General features: G+C 40.6%; 1 protein-coding gene across 6 annotated transcripts in view; it reads right to left on the bottom strand.

The window, feature by feature from the left end:
* The window catches only part of DMD (dystrophin), a 1,965,474-nt gene that overhangs the window by 551,519 nt on the left and 1,395,932 nt on the right, over window positions 1-18,023 (bottom strand). For all 6 annotated transcript variants that reach the window (XM_053917632.1, XM_053917633.2, XM_053917631.1 and 3 more), the window contains one exon: window positions 16,186-16,303. In XM_053917632.1, the coding sequence (XP_053773607.1) occupies window positions 16,186-16,303 (118 nt within the window). The remainder of the gene's footprint in view (window positions 1-16,185; window positions 16,304-18,023) is intronic.

The following is an 18,023-nucleotide window of genomic DNA, read 5'->3' as shown; positions in this document are numbered from 1 at the left end:
CCTGTGAACCAAAGGGTTGCCGGTTTGATTCCCAGTTGGGGCACAAGCCTGGGTTGCGGACCAGATTCCCCAGTGAGGGGCACATGAGAGGCAACGACACATTGATGTTTCTTTCCCTCTTTCCCTCTGTCTAAAAATAAAAATAAATAAAATCTTAAAAAAAGGAAAATGACTTTGCTTAATGCATAAACATGAATTCCTCTGAGGATCTTTAAGTCCCACGATTCAATAAGTACCTGATATATTTTAATTTAATTGAAGTAAACTATCACACGTTAGTAAATAATTTATATAAGTGTGTCAGTAGAATATATATGATTTACAAATAAATGTATCTGTTCACGAGTACATAAATATATCTATAAATAAATAAACTTTCAGTAACTGACTCTCAAATGCTGTCTCCTCTCAGCATAGGGTTTGGAAAAGAACATCCACCCAACACGCCTGTTTTAGAATCAGAACGTGCGAGCTAACTTGTGGGTCCAACATTTGTTACCTGTGTGACTTTGAACAAGGTATTAATAACTATGATCCTTGGTTCCTTCATTTATTTCGTGAGGATTTAATTCTCACTAATTCTAGGTGACGCTGTGGAAATCAAATCAACTCCTATACGTATTAGAGGTACTGGTCCGATTTGTGCAACACAAAATAGATCTCAAGTATTATCATTTATAAAATGAGATATTTCAGAATCTGAGTAATGTTCGATTTTGTCAAATGAGTAAATAAAAAAATGTTGATGCCTCCACACTGTCTGAGACGTTTCACGCATTCTGGAGTTCTCCAGATGTTTTTAGTTACTGAAACACCTTGTTACTGAGAGAGGAATGTGGGAGTTTTGTGTGCCCTGCCAGATGCTAAGCAAACAATCAATTCCATCCCATTTCTTGCTATGTTCTCCCTATGGTACTCCGTAGGGTTTGGCATGGTACCCACCATCGAGACACACATAACCAGATGTTCTAAAAATCTGAGGAATTTATAAGTTCTACTAATAATCAACAGAAGTCTCCCTCTTTATATGCCAACAGGGCTGAGACTACCCCTTTTTATTTGTTCTAGAACATATAATACTAAACCAAACCCTTAATGAGGGGCAGGTAAAGTGCCATTGTTTCAATGGGATGACAAGCCTGTATGTTTTCCTGTGCTGTTCACATTACCTTATCTTTCTGCACAATTACACTTGATGTTCGCATTTTCTTTTCATTTAATTATATTTTACTGATTATGCTATTACAATTGTCCTGATTTTTTCCCCTTTGTCCCCCTCCACCCAGAATGCCCCTTCCTCAGGCAATCCTGCCAACACAGCTCCTGTCCATGGGTTGTGCATGTAAGTTTCTTTGGCTTCTGCATTTCCTGCACTGTATTTTACCTCCCCATGGCCATTCCGTAACTGTCTATTTGTACTTCTTAATTTCCTCAACTCTACACCCATTCCCCCATAGCCCCTCCCATCTGGCACCCATGAAAACGCTCTCTGTATCCATGATTCTGTCTCTATTATTGTTTGCTTAATTTGATTTTTAGATTCAATTGTTGATAAATATGTATTTTTGCCATTTTATTGTTCATAGTTTTGGTCTTCTTCTTTTTCTTAAATAAGTCCATTTAACATTTCATATAACAATGGTTTGGTGATGATGAACTCCTTTAGTTTTTCTTGTCTGGGAAGCTATTTATTACCCTTCCATTCTAAATGATAGCTTTAGCAGGTAGAGAAATCTTGGCTGTAGGTCCCTGCTTTTCATGACTTTGAATATTTCTTGCCAATCCTATCAAGCCTGCAAATTTTCTTTTGAGACATCAGCTGACAGTCTTATGGGAATTCCCCTGTAGGTAACCAACTGCTTTTCTCTTGATGTTTTTAAGATTCTCTCTTTATCTTTAACCTTTGGCATTTTAATTATGAAGTGTCTTGGAGTGGGCCTCTTTGCATCCATCTTGTCTGGAACTCTCTGTGCTTCCTGGACTTGCTTGTCTATTTCCTTCACCAAATTAGGGAAGTTTCCTTTCATTATTTTTTCAAATAGAAATTTCTTGCTCTTTCTCTTCTCATGGCACCCCTATGATGCGAATATTGGAACACTTGAATTTGTTCCAGAGGCTGTTTACACTCTCATTTTTTTTTTTTTTGGCAACTTTTTCCTTCTTCTTGTTCTGATTGTTTTTTGCTTTCTTATGTTCCAAATTATTGATTTGATTCTCGGCTTCATCCACTCTACTGTTGTTTCCCTGTAAATTGGTCTTTATTTCAATTAGTGTTTCCTTTGTTTGTGACTGGATCTTTTTATGCTGCTGAGGTCCTCACTAAGTTCCTTGAGCATCCTTATGAACAGTGTTTTGAACTCTGCATCTGATAGGTTGCTTATATCCATTTTGTTTAGCTTTTTCTGGAGGAGTTTTGACCTGTTCTTTCATTTGGGCCATGTTTCTTTGTCTCCTTATTTTGTCAGCCTCCCTGTGTTTGTTTCTATGTATTAGGTAGAGCTTCTTTGACTCTGTGTCTTGGTAGTGTGGCCTAATGTAGCAGGTGTCCTGTAGGGTCCAGTGGCACAGCCTCCCCTATCACCCAAGCTGGGTATTAGAAGCATATTCTTTGTGTGGGCTGAGTACACCCTTCTCCTGTAGTTGAGCCTTGATTGCTGTTGGCAGGTCAATGGGACGGATTTACCCAGGCCAGTCAGCTGCAAGGATTGGCTGTGACCACTGACCACCAACCTTTGGTCTCCGTGCAGGATCAGCTGTGCACAGGCAGGGTGGTGGTGCTCCAACATGGTCTGTAGCTGTCCATTGGGTGCACAGGCCCTGGGGTTTCCTGGGTAGTTCAGGCCAAGGTCAGCTCCTACCTGTGTTTTCCCCGGGGCCACCCTGCCTGAGCTATAAAGCAATCTGAGATGGCTGCTACTTGTGCTGGACTTGGAGATTCCCAGGCAAAGCCAAGCTGTGAATCTAGGCTGGCTGCTGCTAGTGTTGAGCCTGGGGCTCACCGAGGCCAGCTGTTGCTTATTTGAGAGGATTTAGGAAGTTGTGCAGCATGATCTAAGACCAGCCATTCTTATATAAAAGCAGCTTGGGTGGGCTGGTAAGTTGGGTGGGGTGGAGTCACTGAGGATCTCTTTGGTGGGTCAAACAGTGTTAGCCAGGTTGATGGAGACTCAGATGGTACCAGCTTGCTGGCTCTGTGGCTTTGTGGGGGGAGGGTTTAGAAAAGGAACAATGGCCTCTGCCTGCCTTGATGCCAGACACTTCAGTTTCTCCCTGTATGCCACTGGTGCCTTTCTAGCTGCTACTCTGGCGCTGGAGCTCAGAGGAAGTAAGTCTGAGTGGGTGAGTCTGTGTGTGGGTTAAGAGGAACTGCTTGGGGCTCCAGCAGTTTCTTCCAACAACTCAATCCCTGCTGGTTTTTGTAGCTAGAAGTTGTGCGGACTTATCTTCCTGGCACTGGAACCCTGGGCTGGGGGCCTGGTGTGGGGCTGGGCTCCCCCGCTCCCATGATATCCCTCCCAAACATTTATCTGCCGCACGTGGTTCAGGATCAGCCTGTTCCGTGTCTGCACCCCTCCTACCAGTGGTTGGAGGATGTGGTTTATTTAATACTGTAGTTGTCAGACTTCCATTCAACTACATTTCTGATGGTTCTGAGTGATGGTTATTCTATATTTTAGTTGTAATTTTGATGTGGTTGGTTGAAGAGGTCAGCCATGTCTGCCTGCATCGCCATCTTGACTGGAAGTCTTGAACTTCACTGTAATATCCCAGAATAAGTTTTCAGGTAAGTCCCAACATACTTAAGGCTGTCCCTTAAATTTGGGAATTCTCAACTGCATAATATTTTCTTGGGATTTCTTGATACTGAAGGGTACACCTAAGTAGTAGTGTATACTGTTGCCATCTTGGTTACTCCACACAGTGGCGCTGGTCCTTGGTCCCCAATGTTCACATTTTCAGGTTGACTGGATTTTATCAATTCGCAGCACCACTGTGCAGTACTGTTTCATCATGGAAAGGTATTTTCATCTCATTCTTATTCTGTGAATTTGGGACTTAATTTTATCTTTTTGAATATCCTGTTGGTTAATATACATTTTGTGATAACAAGTGAGTCAGGCTTCTATATGACTCTTTGCCTTTCCTTCCTGCCACCAATTTGGTTTTCCTGAAATCCAGCTGTAACCCAAGGCAGCAGGTCTCTGGTTCCTGTATGAAAGAGAAGAACCTGACCCCCAATGGTCAGGCTTACTGTTTCCATCACTACCCTGCCGACTTTGTGGGTGACTCGCAATGGCTTCACTCTTGTGAACCACGGTTGCACTTACAGATGGTAATAAAGCAGACTTTGCAGTAGTGGAAACCCTGAAAATAGAATATTCTACACATATATTTTTGCTTTTATCTTAATTTTGAAGAAATATTATAAAGGATTTTATTCATTCATTCAGAAAATCTGAACAGAGAACCTATTTTTTCCCAAGGCCCTAGACTAGAATTGAAGAGAATCAACACTCTCAGAGGAAACAAATTTCTTGAGCAAGTAGTAGAAATTTTGTGTATAGACATAAGAGTAATTCCCAACCTTCATACACCCACTGTCTAGATGTGAAAACCCCTTACCCTTATATCAGGATTCTATCATTGTTGACATCCAGAAGACCTAGTAGAGCTCTCAATAATGAGGAGAGCTGATTGTTAGGGAATGATTGCCACCCCATTCACAGAATGAGGCCCCATGATGGGATTGATGCTTTTATAAGAAGAGGGAGAGAGCAGACACTTCTCTCTGTGTACCGTGTGAGGATGCAGGGGGGTAGCCCTCTGCAAGCCAGGAGGGGGGCACTGACCAGAAACCAAACCTGCTGGCGCCTTGATCTTGAACTCGCCAGCCTCCAGAACTCTGAGAAGTAACTGCCTATTGTTTAAGCCACCCAGTCTATGGTATTTTGGTTACAGCAGCCTGAGATGACTAAGACACTGATATTTGTGTAGAGATTTACCATGCGAAAGGGCTTTGCCATATGTCATTCCATTTAATCCTAACTGCAGTCTGGTGTGGAAGGCATCAGGAGCCCAGTTTCACAGATGAAAAGACAAAGGGTCAGGGAGATTAAATTATTTGCCAAGGGTTCTGTTGTCACTAAAGGGCAGAGCCAAGACTTAAACCATGTCTTGTCATTTTAGATTCATGACGTTTGGAACTGCATTGTTCTTAGAAGGAAAATGAGAAAAGGCAGTCTTTTGTGCTTGTCTCACTACCATAAAAAGAATGATTGTGCCCTGGCTGGTATGGCTCCGTGGATGGAGCACTGGCCTGCAAACCAAAGGGTCGCTGGTTCGATTCCCAGTCAGGGCACATGCATGGGTTGAGGGCCAGGTCTCCAGTAGGGGGTGCTCGAGAGGCAACCACACATTGATGTTTCTCTCCCTCTCTTCCTCCCTTCCCCCTCTGTCTAAAATAAATAAACAAAATCTTAAAAAACAAAAGTCATGATAGTCATTGTTGCCATCATTACCCCATAACCAACTATTTGCTACCTAGATCTGTTAGGCCTCCAAAACTCAAAAAAACTCTTTCCAAAGCCCACACTTCCCCACGAGGAACCAGGCTGAATAGACCTGTGATAACTGTTAGCATGTGCAGCAGCCATGGAAAAGGGCTTGGGTGGCTCTTGTCCCTTCCAAGGTGCACACGCAGGAAAAAGGGCACACACCAGTGGCCTGCCATTTCAGGGGAAGAGCAACATTGACATTTGCTGGGGTGTCTAATGGAGACAGTCAAAGGGTCATATTTCAGAAAACTTTCCTATGGAGACCTGATAAATCCCGCGGTAGTCGGTTCCCAAGTGGTCCCCAGTGAGCCTCCCCTGCTGGTATTCATGCCCTTTCAGCATCTTTCATTCTAACCACGTCACTGCATTAGGGCCAATCTGTATGACAAATAGTTTACTGAAGGAGTGATAGTATAAATGCTAAGTCTGGGTCCCAAAAGGCATTAATTACAGCTTCTGCCTTATACTCATGGTTTACTTGTTCTGGGGGAAGCCAGCCACAAACTTAAGCGGACACGCACACCATCCCACGGAGAGGCTTGTGTAGGGAGACGCCCACTAGACAGCACTGCCTCACACGCCCTAAGAGCGAGCTACCTAGTTGAGTTCCCACTTCACTGTAGCTGTAGTTGACTACTGAGTGCGAGAAGGAACCACTCAACCAAGTGATGTCCTGACCTACAAAACCTCTGAGAAAGAATTCACACATGATTACTGCTGTTTTAAGGCACTAAGTTTTGGGGCGATTTGCTTTGCAGCAATAGGTAACTGCATATTCCTTTTCCTATGTGAACCGGGCTTGTATAGAAAGGTCACAATGTATCAATCCTTCCTGCTTATTTATAAACACTTCCCTCAAGGCAGGTAAAGACTGGTGGCAAGCAAAGTATTATGTTGCTTCCAATTATTAATGAGGAAATTTTGGTAAAGAAAGAAATGGTAGATCAGAAATACTCCCGGCACTTCCGACACCCAAGGAGAGCTGAGAGAATCTTTTAGAAGTCCATGGCTTAGCTTCATCTAAACTGCATGGTATCACCAGGAGGCAGTAATATTCTGCTTTATGCCTAGAGGCACCAAAACATACCAGAAATTCAGGTCTTTAGTTGCCATGCCCCATTAGCCCATAAGACAAAAACGATAGCCTATGAAAATCTGGAATTCTTCCTATGGGCATATCTATTCCTATTTTGTATTCATCTTATCAGCTCATTTTGTCCACGTGTAAGGTTCTTTATATTTATTCATCAGCATCTTTATTTTATCATACCGGAAAAGAAAAAAAATAATGTTGTTTTTTTTTTTATAGTTATCTTCATCATGTTTGCTTTTTAAAGTAGATGAGTAGAATATTTGCTTTTCCATATCTTTCCCTTAAAAGAAACAAAATGAAAAAGTAAGCTATTAGTAGCAATCTCTATTTATGTTCATAATTACAGCTATATCATTTTAAATAGAGTATATTTATTTTTCCTGTTATACATGCGTATGAAAAACAAATTTAATATAATCATGATAGCTAATTTAGATTTTAAATCTTATTCAAATATGATTTGATTTAATCCTCTTATAGAATTAAAGAATGTGATACATTAAATCAGCATTATTTCATGATATATGTCCAATGTCATTTTAACACAACATAAGTAAAATTCCATAAAGAAAGAAAAACATACAGAATTATTTTTTGTGGGTAATTTTTATGTATAAGTTATAATTACTCTGATGGAGCTCTGAAATTCATTAAGATGCTAAAGATCATTTCTAATATTTAATATATATTTCCAGGTACCCTATTCATTGGATGCTGATGAAAATGAAAGACGTCATGACACTTACCCAGAAACTTATCAAGAAACCTACTCCACTCTGAACCTCACTGTGATGGTAACCTTTATGTGTCCACTTGGCTAGACAATGATGCCTCGTTTTTTAATTACCACCTAGATGTTGTTGTAAAGGTGTTTTGAAGATGTGATTAACAAATCAGTAGGCTTTGAGTAAGGTAGATTAGCCTCCATAATGTGGGTACGCCTCATCCAATCAGTTCAAGACCTTCTGAGAAAAAAACTGAGGTCCCCAGAGGAGGAAGGATTTCTGCCTCCAGACTGCCCTTGGTCTCAAGACCGCGGCGTCACCTCTTCCTGAGTATCTGCTATGCTGGCCTGCCCGGAAGATACCAGATTTGCCAGTCCCCAAAGTACAGGAGCCAATTCCTCAAAACAAACTGTCTCTCCTCTCTTCTTCCCTCTCCCTCTCTTCTCTCTTCCCCTCCCTCTCATCTACCCAGTCATGCAGCACTTAACAGCAGGGATACATTCTATGAAATGCATCATTATGTAACATAGTCGCTGTGCAAACATCATAGGGTGCATTTACACATCCCTACATGGTATAGCCTACTGCACACCTAGGCTGTATGGTATGGCCTGTTGCTCCTAGGCTACAAGCCTGTATGGCAAACTACTGTACAAGACAACACAAGATTAAATCACAGACAAGGGAAAATGATGCATTTAAGGGATGCAGTAAACATGAGATGTATGAGGATGCTGCTGGTATAATACAGCACACTGATTTTTTAATTATTATTTTATTTATTTATTTTTAGAGAGGGGAAGGGAGGGAGAAAGAGAGGGAGAGAAACATCAATGTGTGGTTGCCTCTCGCGTGCCCCCTACTGGGGATAGCAGACCTGGCCTGCAACCAAGGCATGTGCCCTGACTGGGAATGGAACCAGGGACCCTTTGGTTCGCAGGCTGGAGCTCAATCCACAGAGCCACACAAGCCCGGGAGGCACACTGTTTTATAGCAAACTTTTTTATGAGTAGAAAGAGTGCACCCTAAAATAACAATAACAAGCATAGTAGAGTAAATACTTAAGCCAGTCACATAGTTGCTTATGGTCACTGTCTAGTGTCACGAACTGTACACAGCTGTGCATGCCATACTTTTACATGACCGTCAGCGAATAGGTCTGTTCACATCAGCATCACCACAAACACGCGAGTAACTTGCTATGCTGTGACGTTACAATGGCTATGGCGTCATTAGCCAGGAGAAAGTTTTCACCCGTTAGAAACTTACAGGGCCACGGTCGTATGTGCAGTCTGTTGGGGACCAAAACATTGTTCTGTAGCACGTGACTGTGTGTGGATGTGGGGAATGCTGACGAATAACACTCTGATTTCTGTAGTAGGATTGGACAAGTGATGTTCTGTTTAACCTTTGGTGTGCCTTCAAGGTCCACTGCATCCAACTTTATTTTTTGAGTTTCGTTTTTGAGAAGTTCTAACTATCTGTAAACATTTTAATGCTGTGCCATTTTTTCCTTCATGGTCTGTCAAAAACCAAGTGATAGTTTTACTTACGGTTTAAATAAAACCATTTCATTTTTCAGTTACCATAGGTGGGTCTGCTGAACTCGTCCGTAAAACCTAAGTTACACTGCATAGTCTTAAGTGATCGTATTTTTTTCTATATTTGGAAGCATTTTGCTATTTCATCATTATTGAAATTATCTTAAGTATGCAAAAATGATTAATAAATGGAAGCATGATAGAATTATTAGAAGGATGATACAATAGTGAAATAGATCTTCGCCCTTTAGTCTTAATTCATTGCCTAAAACACTGCATCATATTTTAAGAAGATATAAAATAATACTGGAAACACCGTCTTTGGAGTCTGCTTTTAGCTTTCATTGCACACAGTTGGACATGCTTTCCATTGTACTCTCATAATGTCAATAAGAAAATTGCCAGCGGAAGACATTTCACAATTATTAGACATAATGGAAGATAAATGCAGAGACAGAAACCAGCATTTTGGACTCTAATGATGATGGTGAAATTGATCATATAGGTGAAATTTTAGACGGTGAGTCTTCAAATGGTAATAACCTAGATGGATTTTCCCCAAACACAAGGATCGATGAGCTAACAATATATTTATCAAGGCAGAGAGAAAAAATGGTATTTTAATCTAGTTAGTCATTCAACAGGAAAGACTTCATCACATAATATTTTGCTTGAAGAATTTGAACTAGTGTGTTTTGCTCTAATGATGAGGGAGGCTAATCATTTATAATTTATTGTCAAATTTATTTGATCCATAGAAGTTTGTTGTGCGTAAATTCTTATTAAAATGTCTAATACAGTTGGGTTTTTTTTTTTTTACTATTTCTTTAGGTTTACTTCTGCAAAGTATTTGAAAAATAACTTGAACATGTTAGAAAAAAAAAAGCAAAGAGTTCATTAGACCTGGATGGCAAATGGCAATGACCGCCTGCCCTGGTATAATGAGGGTTTAATATACATAAACACAGCAATCTTACACTCTCAGCTAAAGGGTTTCTATGCCTCCTTACCATATTTCAAGTATCACTAAGAACGAGGAAGAAACTTATTAGACTGGCTGCACAGCGGAAGATAGAAAACAAACTGCAGGGCAATACCTATAAACTCATTGTTCAGTGTTTGTCCAAATGCACCTATACAGTAAGTTGCCACTGGGAGGCGTAGTGCTAACTCTTCTGAAATTCCTTAAATGCAGTCTCTTCCCTAGGCCTACTTTTCTTTTCACCCGGCATCCTCTCTGTGGGCAAGCTCATCCACTCGGGGTAACTTCCCGATCTGTAGAGAGGTGACTTTGCTCCTGTAATCTCTACTTGTGCTTCCAACCATTTCCCATCATGCTCACTGGCTGTATCTTAACCACATTTGATCACATGTACTCAGCTCCTTGGCCTGAGTTTGTCTCTGGTTATGACATCACTATCTTCCAAACCACTGAATGTCAAAACCTTAATAGGCAAGCTCTCTCTTAGATCTTCAACTCTACACATCCAGTCAATGTCCAAATCCTGTTAATGGCAGCGCCCCCGCCTATCTTAATTCAGGTTTTGCTTTTCACTCCATTGCTACTGCTCTAGCTGGGGCTCTCTTGCCTCCTAAATGGTCTCACTGACTCCATTTACTCCCTCTCTCTCTCTACTCCCCATTCCCTCCCTCCCCCCCTTCTGCCCCATCACTCCCTCCCTCCCCCCCACTCCTGCACATTCATCCGTTGTACCACTGCTAACCCAAGTCTGATTATGTAATGCCCTGTCATCCTTTCATGAAATACCCTTCCTTCTCCAGCTTCCTCCTGCTTTTCAACATCCTATCCATGACCACAAGAAATCGAACCTCCTGGGAGCATTCTAGGACCCCCTCATTCAGAGCCAATCTCCCCGCCTCTTGCTCTCTCTCAACGTTTTCGAATACCACTCTTCTGAAGTACTTATCCTAGACTGCCTTGCCCGGATATACTTGTCCAAATAAATTTGATGGTGGTGAGTTTTTTTTTTTTTAATGGCCAAGGCTGAATCTTATTCCTCCTGGTACCCCCCTGCATCGCCTCTGGTATTAATTAGCATAGAGTAAATATTCAAATATTTACTGAACTGAACTCATTGGTTACCAGCGAGGGGCATCCAGGTGGATATCAATTTTGAGAGCGGCTCCTAGTTAGAACAGGTTGACAGCAGGTGTTAGATTTCAAAAGAAGGGAATTTATATGGTTGACTCCGCTTACTCTAAAATAAGCAACTCTCTAGTACACAATACCTGTGAGGAAGATGTTGGCTGGCATTTCATTAGCAAGAGGGATTTCATTAAAATGTGGAGAACAACAACGTTGCTATTCACCATGACGGGTTTCATACATTTGGTTGCAGCAATGAATGATGGGTTGACAAAGCTGCTGTAAAACTGCCAGTGAATTCAAACGTCCTGTGAGAGTGTCTTTATTCTCGTACAACAGAGCTGTTCCCTTCCAGAGCCCTGTGCACCAGCTCTTTAAGCAGTAGGATATGAATTTATTTTCTTAAAATTTATACCTTGTCACCAAATTTCTCAAAGAATTCCGAACTGGTTTGAAAAAACCTTAGCTGAAAAAGTGGTTCTAAAAGACATACTTCTCTATTAAGACCTGGCATTCTGTTCCAGAAGTCCCTCTCCTGGTTCAGCTGATAAAAGGCCATACAGGGTCTAGCACAAATAATGCCCTTTTTAATTATGAACTCATTTATTACAAAATCATAAGCGTGCCATTCAATAACATAACAATATCGTACTCAAGCACACCCTATGGCATTTTAGGTGAAGTGTTCAAATTAAAACTATAAATTATTACACTCATATTATTACCCTGCCAACCACACTCAAGCAGGCCTTACTTCTGCCAGACCCTGTACTACAGCTCCTGTATATTCTCCCATCGCCAGTTTCTATGTACCAAATTCATCTCCCCTTGATGGAATGTACCATTTAATGAGCATCTAGAAGGTTATCAAGGTCCACTATCCTATACGTTCCCAACACATGTAGAGACAAGCCTATAATTAGCTACCCAAATGCATAGAAGACAAAACTATAAATGGGAGCAGCAAAAAATGATACCCAGATGATAGTAAACTGAGGTTATTCCCCATAGTTTAAGTTCTGAAATTAGTATTCCTTCCTAGTTTTGACTAACCAGCCCTTTCCATTTGGTGTATCTCAGGCTGTAGAATCATGCAGACATGAGCTTAAATCCCAGTTCCTCTCTTGACATCTTCCTAGGACCCTAAGCACATTACGTAAGCTCTCTGAGCTTCAGTATTTTGTCTCTAAAATGAGAATAATATCTACACCTCCTGAGGTTATAGTAAATATTTTAAATGAATTACGTTGCTTTTTGTAGTATCACTCACATAAGGGCTTTTCCAAATTTTTAATTCCATTTATATATCTTATTCTATCTTTTCTGAAGCAACCTTCTCCTTCTCCTCATTCATTCATTCTCATATTCGTTCTTTCATATCTCTCTGTCTCTCCCTCTTTCTTTCTCTCTCCCCCCTCCCTCTCAGGGGAAGAACCAGATTGCTACCAAAGACCTTATTAAATGCTTACCCACTAAGCACTGAAACAACCCAATTAAATTATAATTAAAATAACAAGAGTTAACATTCATTGAGCTCTTACTGTGGGTCTGACCTAAGTGCTCTTTCTGTATTATCTAATTCTCCCAGTCTTGAGGTAGACACAAGTACCGGTAATCTTATTCAATATCCAAGGAAACTGAAATCAGAGTAAACAAACTGAGACTGTTTGTTCAGGGTCACAAAACTGGTAAGTGGCCAGCCTGGATGACTTGCTCTGAAAACCCTTCTGTGCTATTGCTACAGATCTTTAAAATGCTAATGGTGGGTATTATCACTGCTATGTGAGATATTATGGTACTATGACTTGCAGTAGTAATGAACATGAACAAGAATTTTGCATAATTCAGAAGAAAGACACAGTTTTACATCCTTATCTCATCTGGTTTTGGACCCCTGACCTACCCGTTTTGGAGAAGAAAATGACCAGGAATGGTTGACACATTCAAGCAACCAATGAATTGAAGGAAAATGAGTAGACTGAACATCGGAAACAGCACTGACAATTTCTCATTTGAATACAATTAGAATGAAATTTACTCTCTCACCTAGATTATTACAACACGATCTCCATCAGTATAATCACTTGAAAACAGATAGCATGAAAATAGTTTTACACAGTGAAACATGTTGGATTTTGGAGACCTACTGAGATAGTAACCATGGCTATTACCAGTAGAGAGGAATTGCTTTTCGCGGGGCCTTTCTCCTGACATAATGTAGTAATTATGTATAGATTTCCCCAACTGTTCCAAGTTATGAATTGGGATTTACCGAGGAGGAAAACATGTTGCAATATAGTATGATACACCTATTGAATATTTTTCTTTATTTAGCAGAGTCCTTTCTAAGGATTCTGGAAGTTTCAGGACAATAAAAAGGAACACTGAAATCGTCAAATAAGAAAATACAATTTTACAAGCAAGTATTTTATTTCTGCTCATTCCCTGAAAACCAAATCTATCCTAAAAAATTTCTATTTTGAACATGAATGAAACTTTACAAGTATTGAATTTCCATCCCATTTCATGGATTTCAAATGGAGAGAGAAACTGAAGCTGCAAATGGCATTGTTTAGGTAAGGCTATCTTGTCGGAATTATCCTGGTACCAGCACCGGAGGCTCCAGGCATACTTCAAACTATGATTCTGGCTTAGGCTCTTAATAAGCAACCTGACATGTCTCAACAAACACTTGCTTTTTAAAAGAATGCTCTTTTGGACCATTTGGATTGGAATGTTTCCCCCATGCTGCAAAGATTCAGAAAGGTACTCATCCCTAAAAGACAAAAGCTCCAAAAGCAGAACTCTTCAAATCACTTCATATTAGCAGAGAGATACAAACCTGGCCTGCAGTCACTCAGTTTTAATCCACATCACGAAAAAAAGTCAATACGATATCCAAAAAAGATTGCAACAGACAATGAAAAATGTTTAGACGATGTTGAATGGATACTATAAAATAAATTGTTATTTTCCTTTTAGGGAAAAAATAGTTGTTTTTCATTAGTAAAATAACAAATGACCTTCTATATATTAATAAGTTCAAATTTGCAGGAAGATCTTTGCCAGATTTCCATATTTCTCAGGCAAGAAACAGAACACTTAACTGCGTAATGGGAATGCACTCTGACACTCAAGTCAGATTCACTCTTTAGGGCCCGCGTGTTGCAACCTGGTGGAGAAGCCGCATGGTTCCAGTTTGAGGGAGGAAACACTAACTATCCATATCAAGCGAACCGCTCTCTAAGTTGATCTTCACAAGGCAATTTTGCTCTTGCCCTGCTGGTTAGAGAAGTCACATCCTGTAACTTACACATAGCTCTAGAACTTCAGTGCATTCTTCTAGTCAGAATCAGCTGTGGAAGAGACTGACTAGTTCCTTACCAAACTAGTTCCTCTTCTTCCTGGGTTCAACACTGGACAATATTTTCTAGCTTCCCTTGATGTTTAGGTGTGGCCACGTGACAAGGTTCAGCTAACATACTCTTGAGCGGAGTGAACAGGCACCACTTCCAGGCCTGGCTCATAACGAATTCCAACAAGCACTCATCTGCCCATTAAGCGCATAGGAAGCTGATATTCTGGCCACAAAAGATGGAGGGGACTGGGGTCCTTGAAAGGCTTCATAGAGGGCTCCTTATTGTGCAAGGCACCAGAACAAAAAGTAAACCTCTACTGTGGTGAGCCACCAAAATTTAGGAGCTAACCTGTTATAGCGGCCAGGGCTACCCATCCAATACATTACCACAGATTCAAATCCATTGTGCGTCAGTAAAGAGTTAAAATTCCAAAATCAAGAAAAGTCTATTTTAATTAACAATCACTGCCGCTGAAAGAGGAAATGTCTTTAGGAAATGAGGAAAGACATCATAATTGCAAATCGAAAGAGTGTTTAATCCTACTCCTGGTGATTGAGGTCATTAACAAAAACAACAAAAGAAGATGGGAAGTCGTAAGAGGACTAGAAGGAACACAGACTTTCGAGCCAGAAGGAGACATTTGCAAATTCCGTGCTCTGTTATTTGCTTATTTTGTAAGCTTGAGCAGTTTGATTAACCTTTCTCAGAAACCGGTTCTTCTCTATAAAATGGGAATTATGAAATTTAGTGCACAGGATTTTGCAAAGATTTCATATACACACAGACACCTAGGAAGTAGCCAGGCATCCGGCTTCCACCTCCTGAGGGAAGTGTTGATAAAACAGAATATAGATTCTTGATTTTTGAGTTTCAGAAGCCTAGACCTGGTCCACCACCAAATGCTCAGAAGGCAAAAAGACATTTAAAAGAAGGCTTTCTTTACTCCTGCACCAGAGAAAATTCCTCAGATTGAGGGGAGAGAAATGGGGGGAGGGGCTGCGGGGGAATTATGAAAGTTCACTATTGATTTGTGTCCCTGGGGGGAAGGCATGTGGAAGCCAGGGAAGAAACCTAGGGAGACCCGAGAGAATCTGAGCACAGAGGTAAGCCCGGCCTCCCCGTTCCCGAGGAGAGCCTCTGACAGAACACCACGGGCAACAGTCTCCCCTACTCCTCCCTCAGTCCCCTCTGCCCGACTCCATGTACAGTCACTTTGAATCACTCTGTGAAAAAGAAAAGAAGAAAAGAGCACGCACAATATCTAGGCAGATGGGTCTTCTACAGCCTCCCAAAGTTGCCACCCACCCCAGTCTGGCCTAAGGGGACATATGTACATAGGCTGATTTCTGATATTACACAGTGAGGGGCATCAAAGTCACAGAGAACTGCCCAGATCTGAAAGTGCCACTGTAGACGGGTGTAAAAGCTGGTCCAGGAAGCAACTGCCTGCGTGGACCAGCAACCAAGGACATGAGGGGGGAGGCTGGCATCTCCACGGACACCAGGTCCTATGGATGACAACTGAGGAGCAGATGCTCTGCCCCACCGTGCTTACTGTGCGCACCACGCCACGCTCTGCAACTATGTAAGTCTGCAGTGACGAACTTTCTATTTCCTCCGTTCCGGGACATTACACTGTCATGGAAGGACAACATTGTGGACTGAAAATCCTAGTGTAACAGTTGTGATGGAAAACCCGTTGGCACTCTTTTTATCAACGTGATGGAGGTACGTGGACTTAAGTCATTATTGAAACTTTTCACACATTTTTTCCTTAAGTTTCACGTGCCTGTGAAAAGACTTACTTCGATCAGTAATGATTGTTCTAGCCTCTTGATTGCTGGTCTTGTTTTTCAAATTCTGGGCGGCAGTAATGAGTTCTTCCAACTGGGGGCGCCTCTGTTCCAAATCCTGCAGTGTGGCCTGAAGGAATAAATATAACTTAACATGAGATTCTCCAGCATCGTGCATTCCTGTCATGTAACACAAAGTAAAGTGTGATTTTCAAACCAACCAGAGCACTTTTTAGAAATAAAGAAGATGTTACGGGATATAAATCTCTTCATAGAGAACAATTTAACAAGAGATGTGTTTCATTCTTAGATACCAAACGTATTTCAAATGAAAATCTTGATTATAGATTTGCTCCACTATTTTAAGAGCTGAGACAGTCATTCCCAAGTACCTCGTTTTACTCAACCCGATATATGAGTGCCATGACTAAGAAATGTAATTTTGAAATATGAGCATGTATTTAAGAGACAGATAGGTATTTATACTTGTAATCTCATTCTGTGTGGTGTCAAAATTAAGGTGTATGTGTTAGAAACAGAAAAAAGCACAGAAGTGATTTAAGGGATATAAATGATTGAACTTCTTTGTACCTGAGACTCCCTACCTATAAAGGACGTGAGACAAATGAGCTAAATCAGTCTTTCTTCAAAGTCGCCTCCCAAAACAATCACCTAACTCCTTTGCCTCAACCCCTCCCACAACAAATGAATTAGTGGGGAGGAGGGCTGGGAATCTGTATTTCTAACAAATTCTCCACTTAATTTTTAGGATTAGGCAAGTTTGGAAAGTATTCATATTCTGTATTACACCTGACTTTAACACACTTTAGACAAAAGTACCAAATAGAATGAAGCCAAGAAATAGATGTTTTGTGTTCATAGATAGCAACATTAATCATTAAGAAATTCTTCCCTCCTTCAAGTGTCCATCTATTATCTCTGTTATCTTATGCTCTTTACATAAAGGGCCAAAATCCCAGTGATATTTACAAAGAAGTTTGGGGGAGAAAATGTATCTCCCCTTTCTTGTTCTAAAACTTAATACATTTTTGTTTCGGAAATATGAATATTTGTTGTTAGTTTGTAACCACTATGTGACAGGTTTTACACAAGTTTTCTCATTTTTATTCTAGTAACTACACTAATAACCAAGCCAGACTTCTTTATAGTTTTAAATCCAATAGTTTTCCTACCGCCTCATAGGGCTGATGAAAGTGAAGAGATGCAATGTGGTAGGTAGTAAAGCTTCTGAAACTTTGTCATCTGCTATGTCCTTTGCCTGCTGCAGATTTTCTAAGGCCTTTTGTTGTTAGGAAAAGCCCAATTTTGATCATTCTGGAGTGCTTCCTTGGTGAAGAGGTAGGAAGCTAGGCCCTGTGATTTAAGCTCAATTGCTTTTGGTAGCATTAAACTAATGGGGAGAACTTATCCAAACATTGCACATCTATTTTGAACACTTCCCTTTCTCAGTATTGAAAAATCGGAGGGGCTAACTTTTAACAAATTTTCCACATTTGTAAGCTGTGATTGCTCAGAAGAAAAATCCAATTTTCAGGTTTCTAAGTTTTATGGTTTCTTCACACAAAAGGGTGTTTGAAATATGGAACAAATTGCCAAAGACAGCTATTGAGGTAAGTGGCATAAGTCGGTTGGAGAGTACTGAACAAATTTTAAAGTAGGAACCATATATACTACTAGATAGATTTTACGAAATAACGTGTTTTCCAGGGTTAGAATATTAAACTCTGGTCATCTGTGACATAGCAAGCTGAAAGGGTGCTTCGGAATTCCTGACTCTTAAATGTTTAATACATTAGATTTAAAAAAACCCAGACTTATCCAGATACCTC

The sequence above is a fragment of the Desmodus rotundus genome, chromosome X (assembly GCF_022682495.2).
Source record: "Desmodus rotundus isolate HL8 chromosome X, HLdesRot8A.1, whole genome shotgun sequence".
Classification (NCBI taxonomy): Eukaryota; Metazoa; Chordata; class Mammalia; order Chiroptera; family Phyllostomidae; genus Desmodus; species Desmodus rotundus.
Note: the sequence above shows the minus strand (reverse complement) of the source record. Positions and strands in the feature narration are given on the sequence as shown.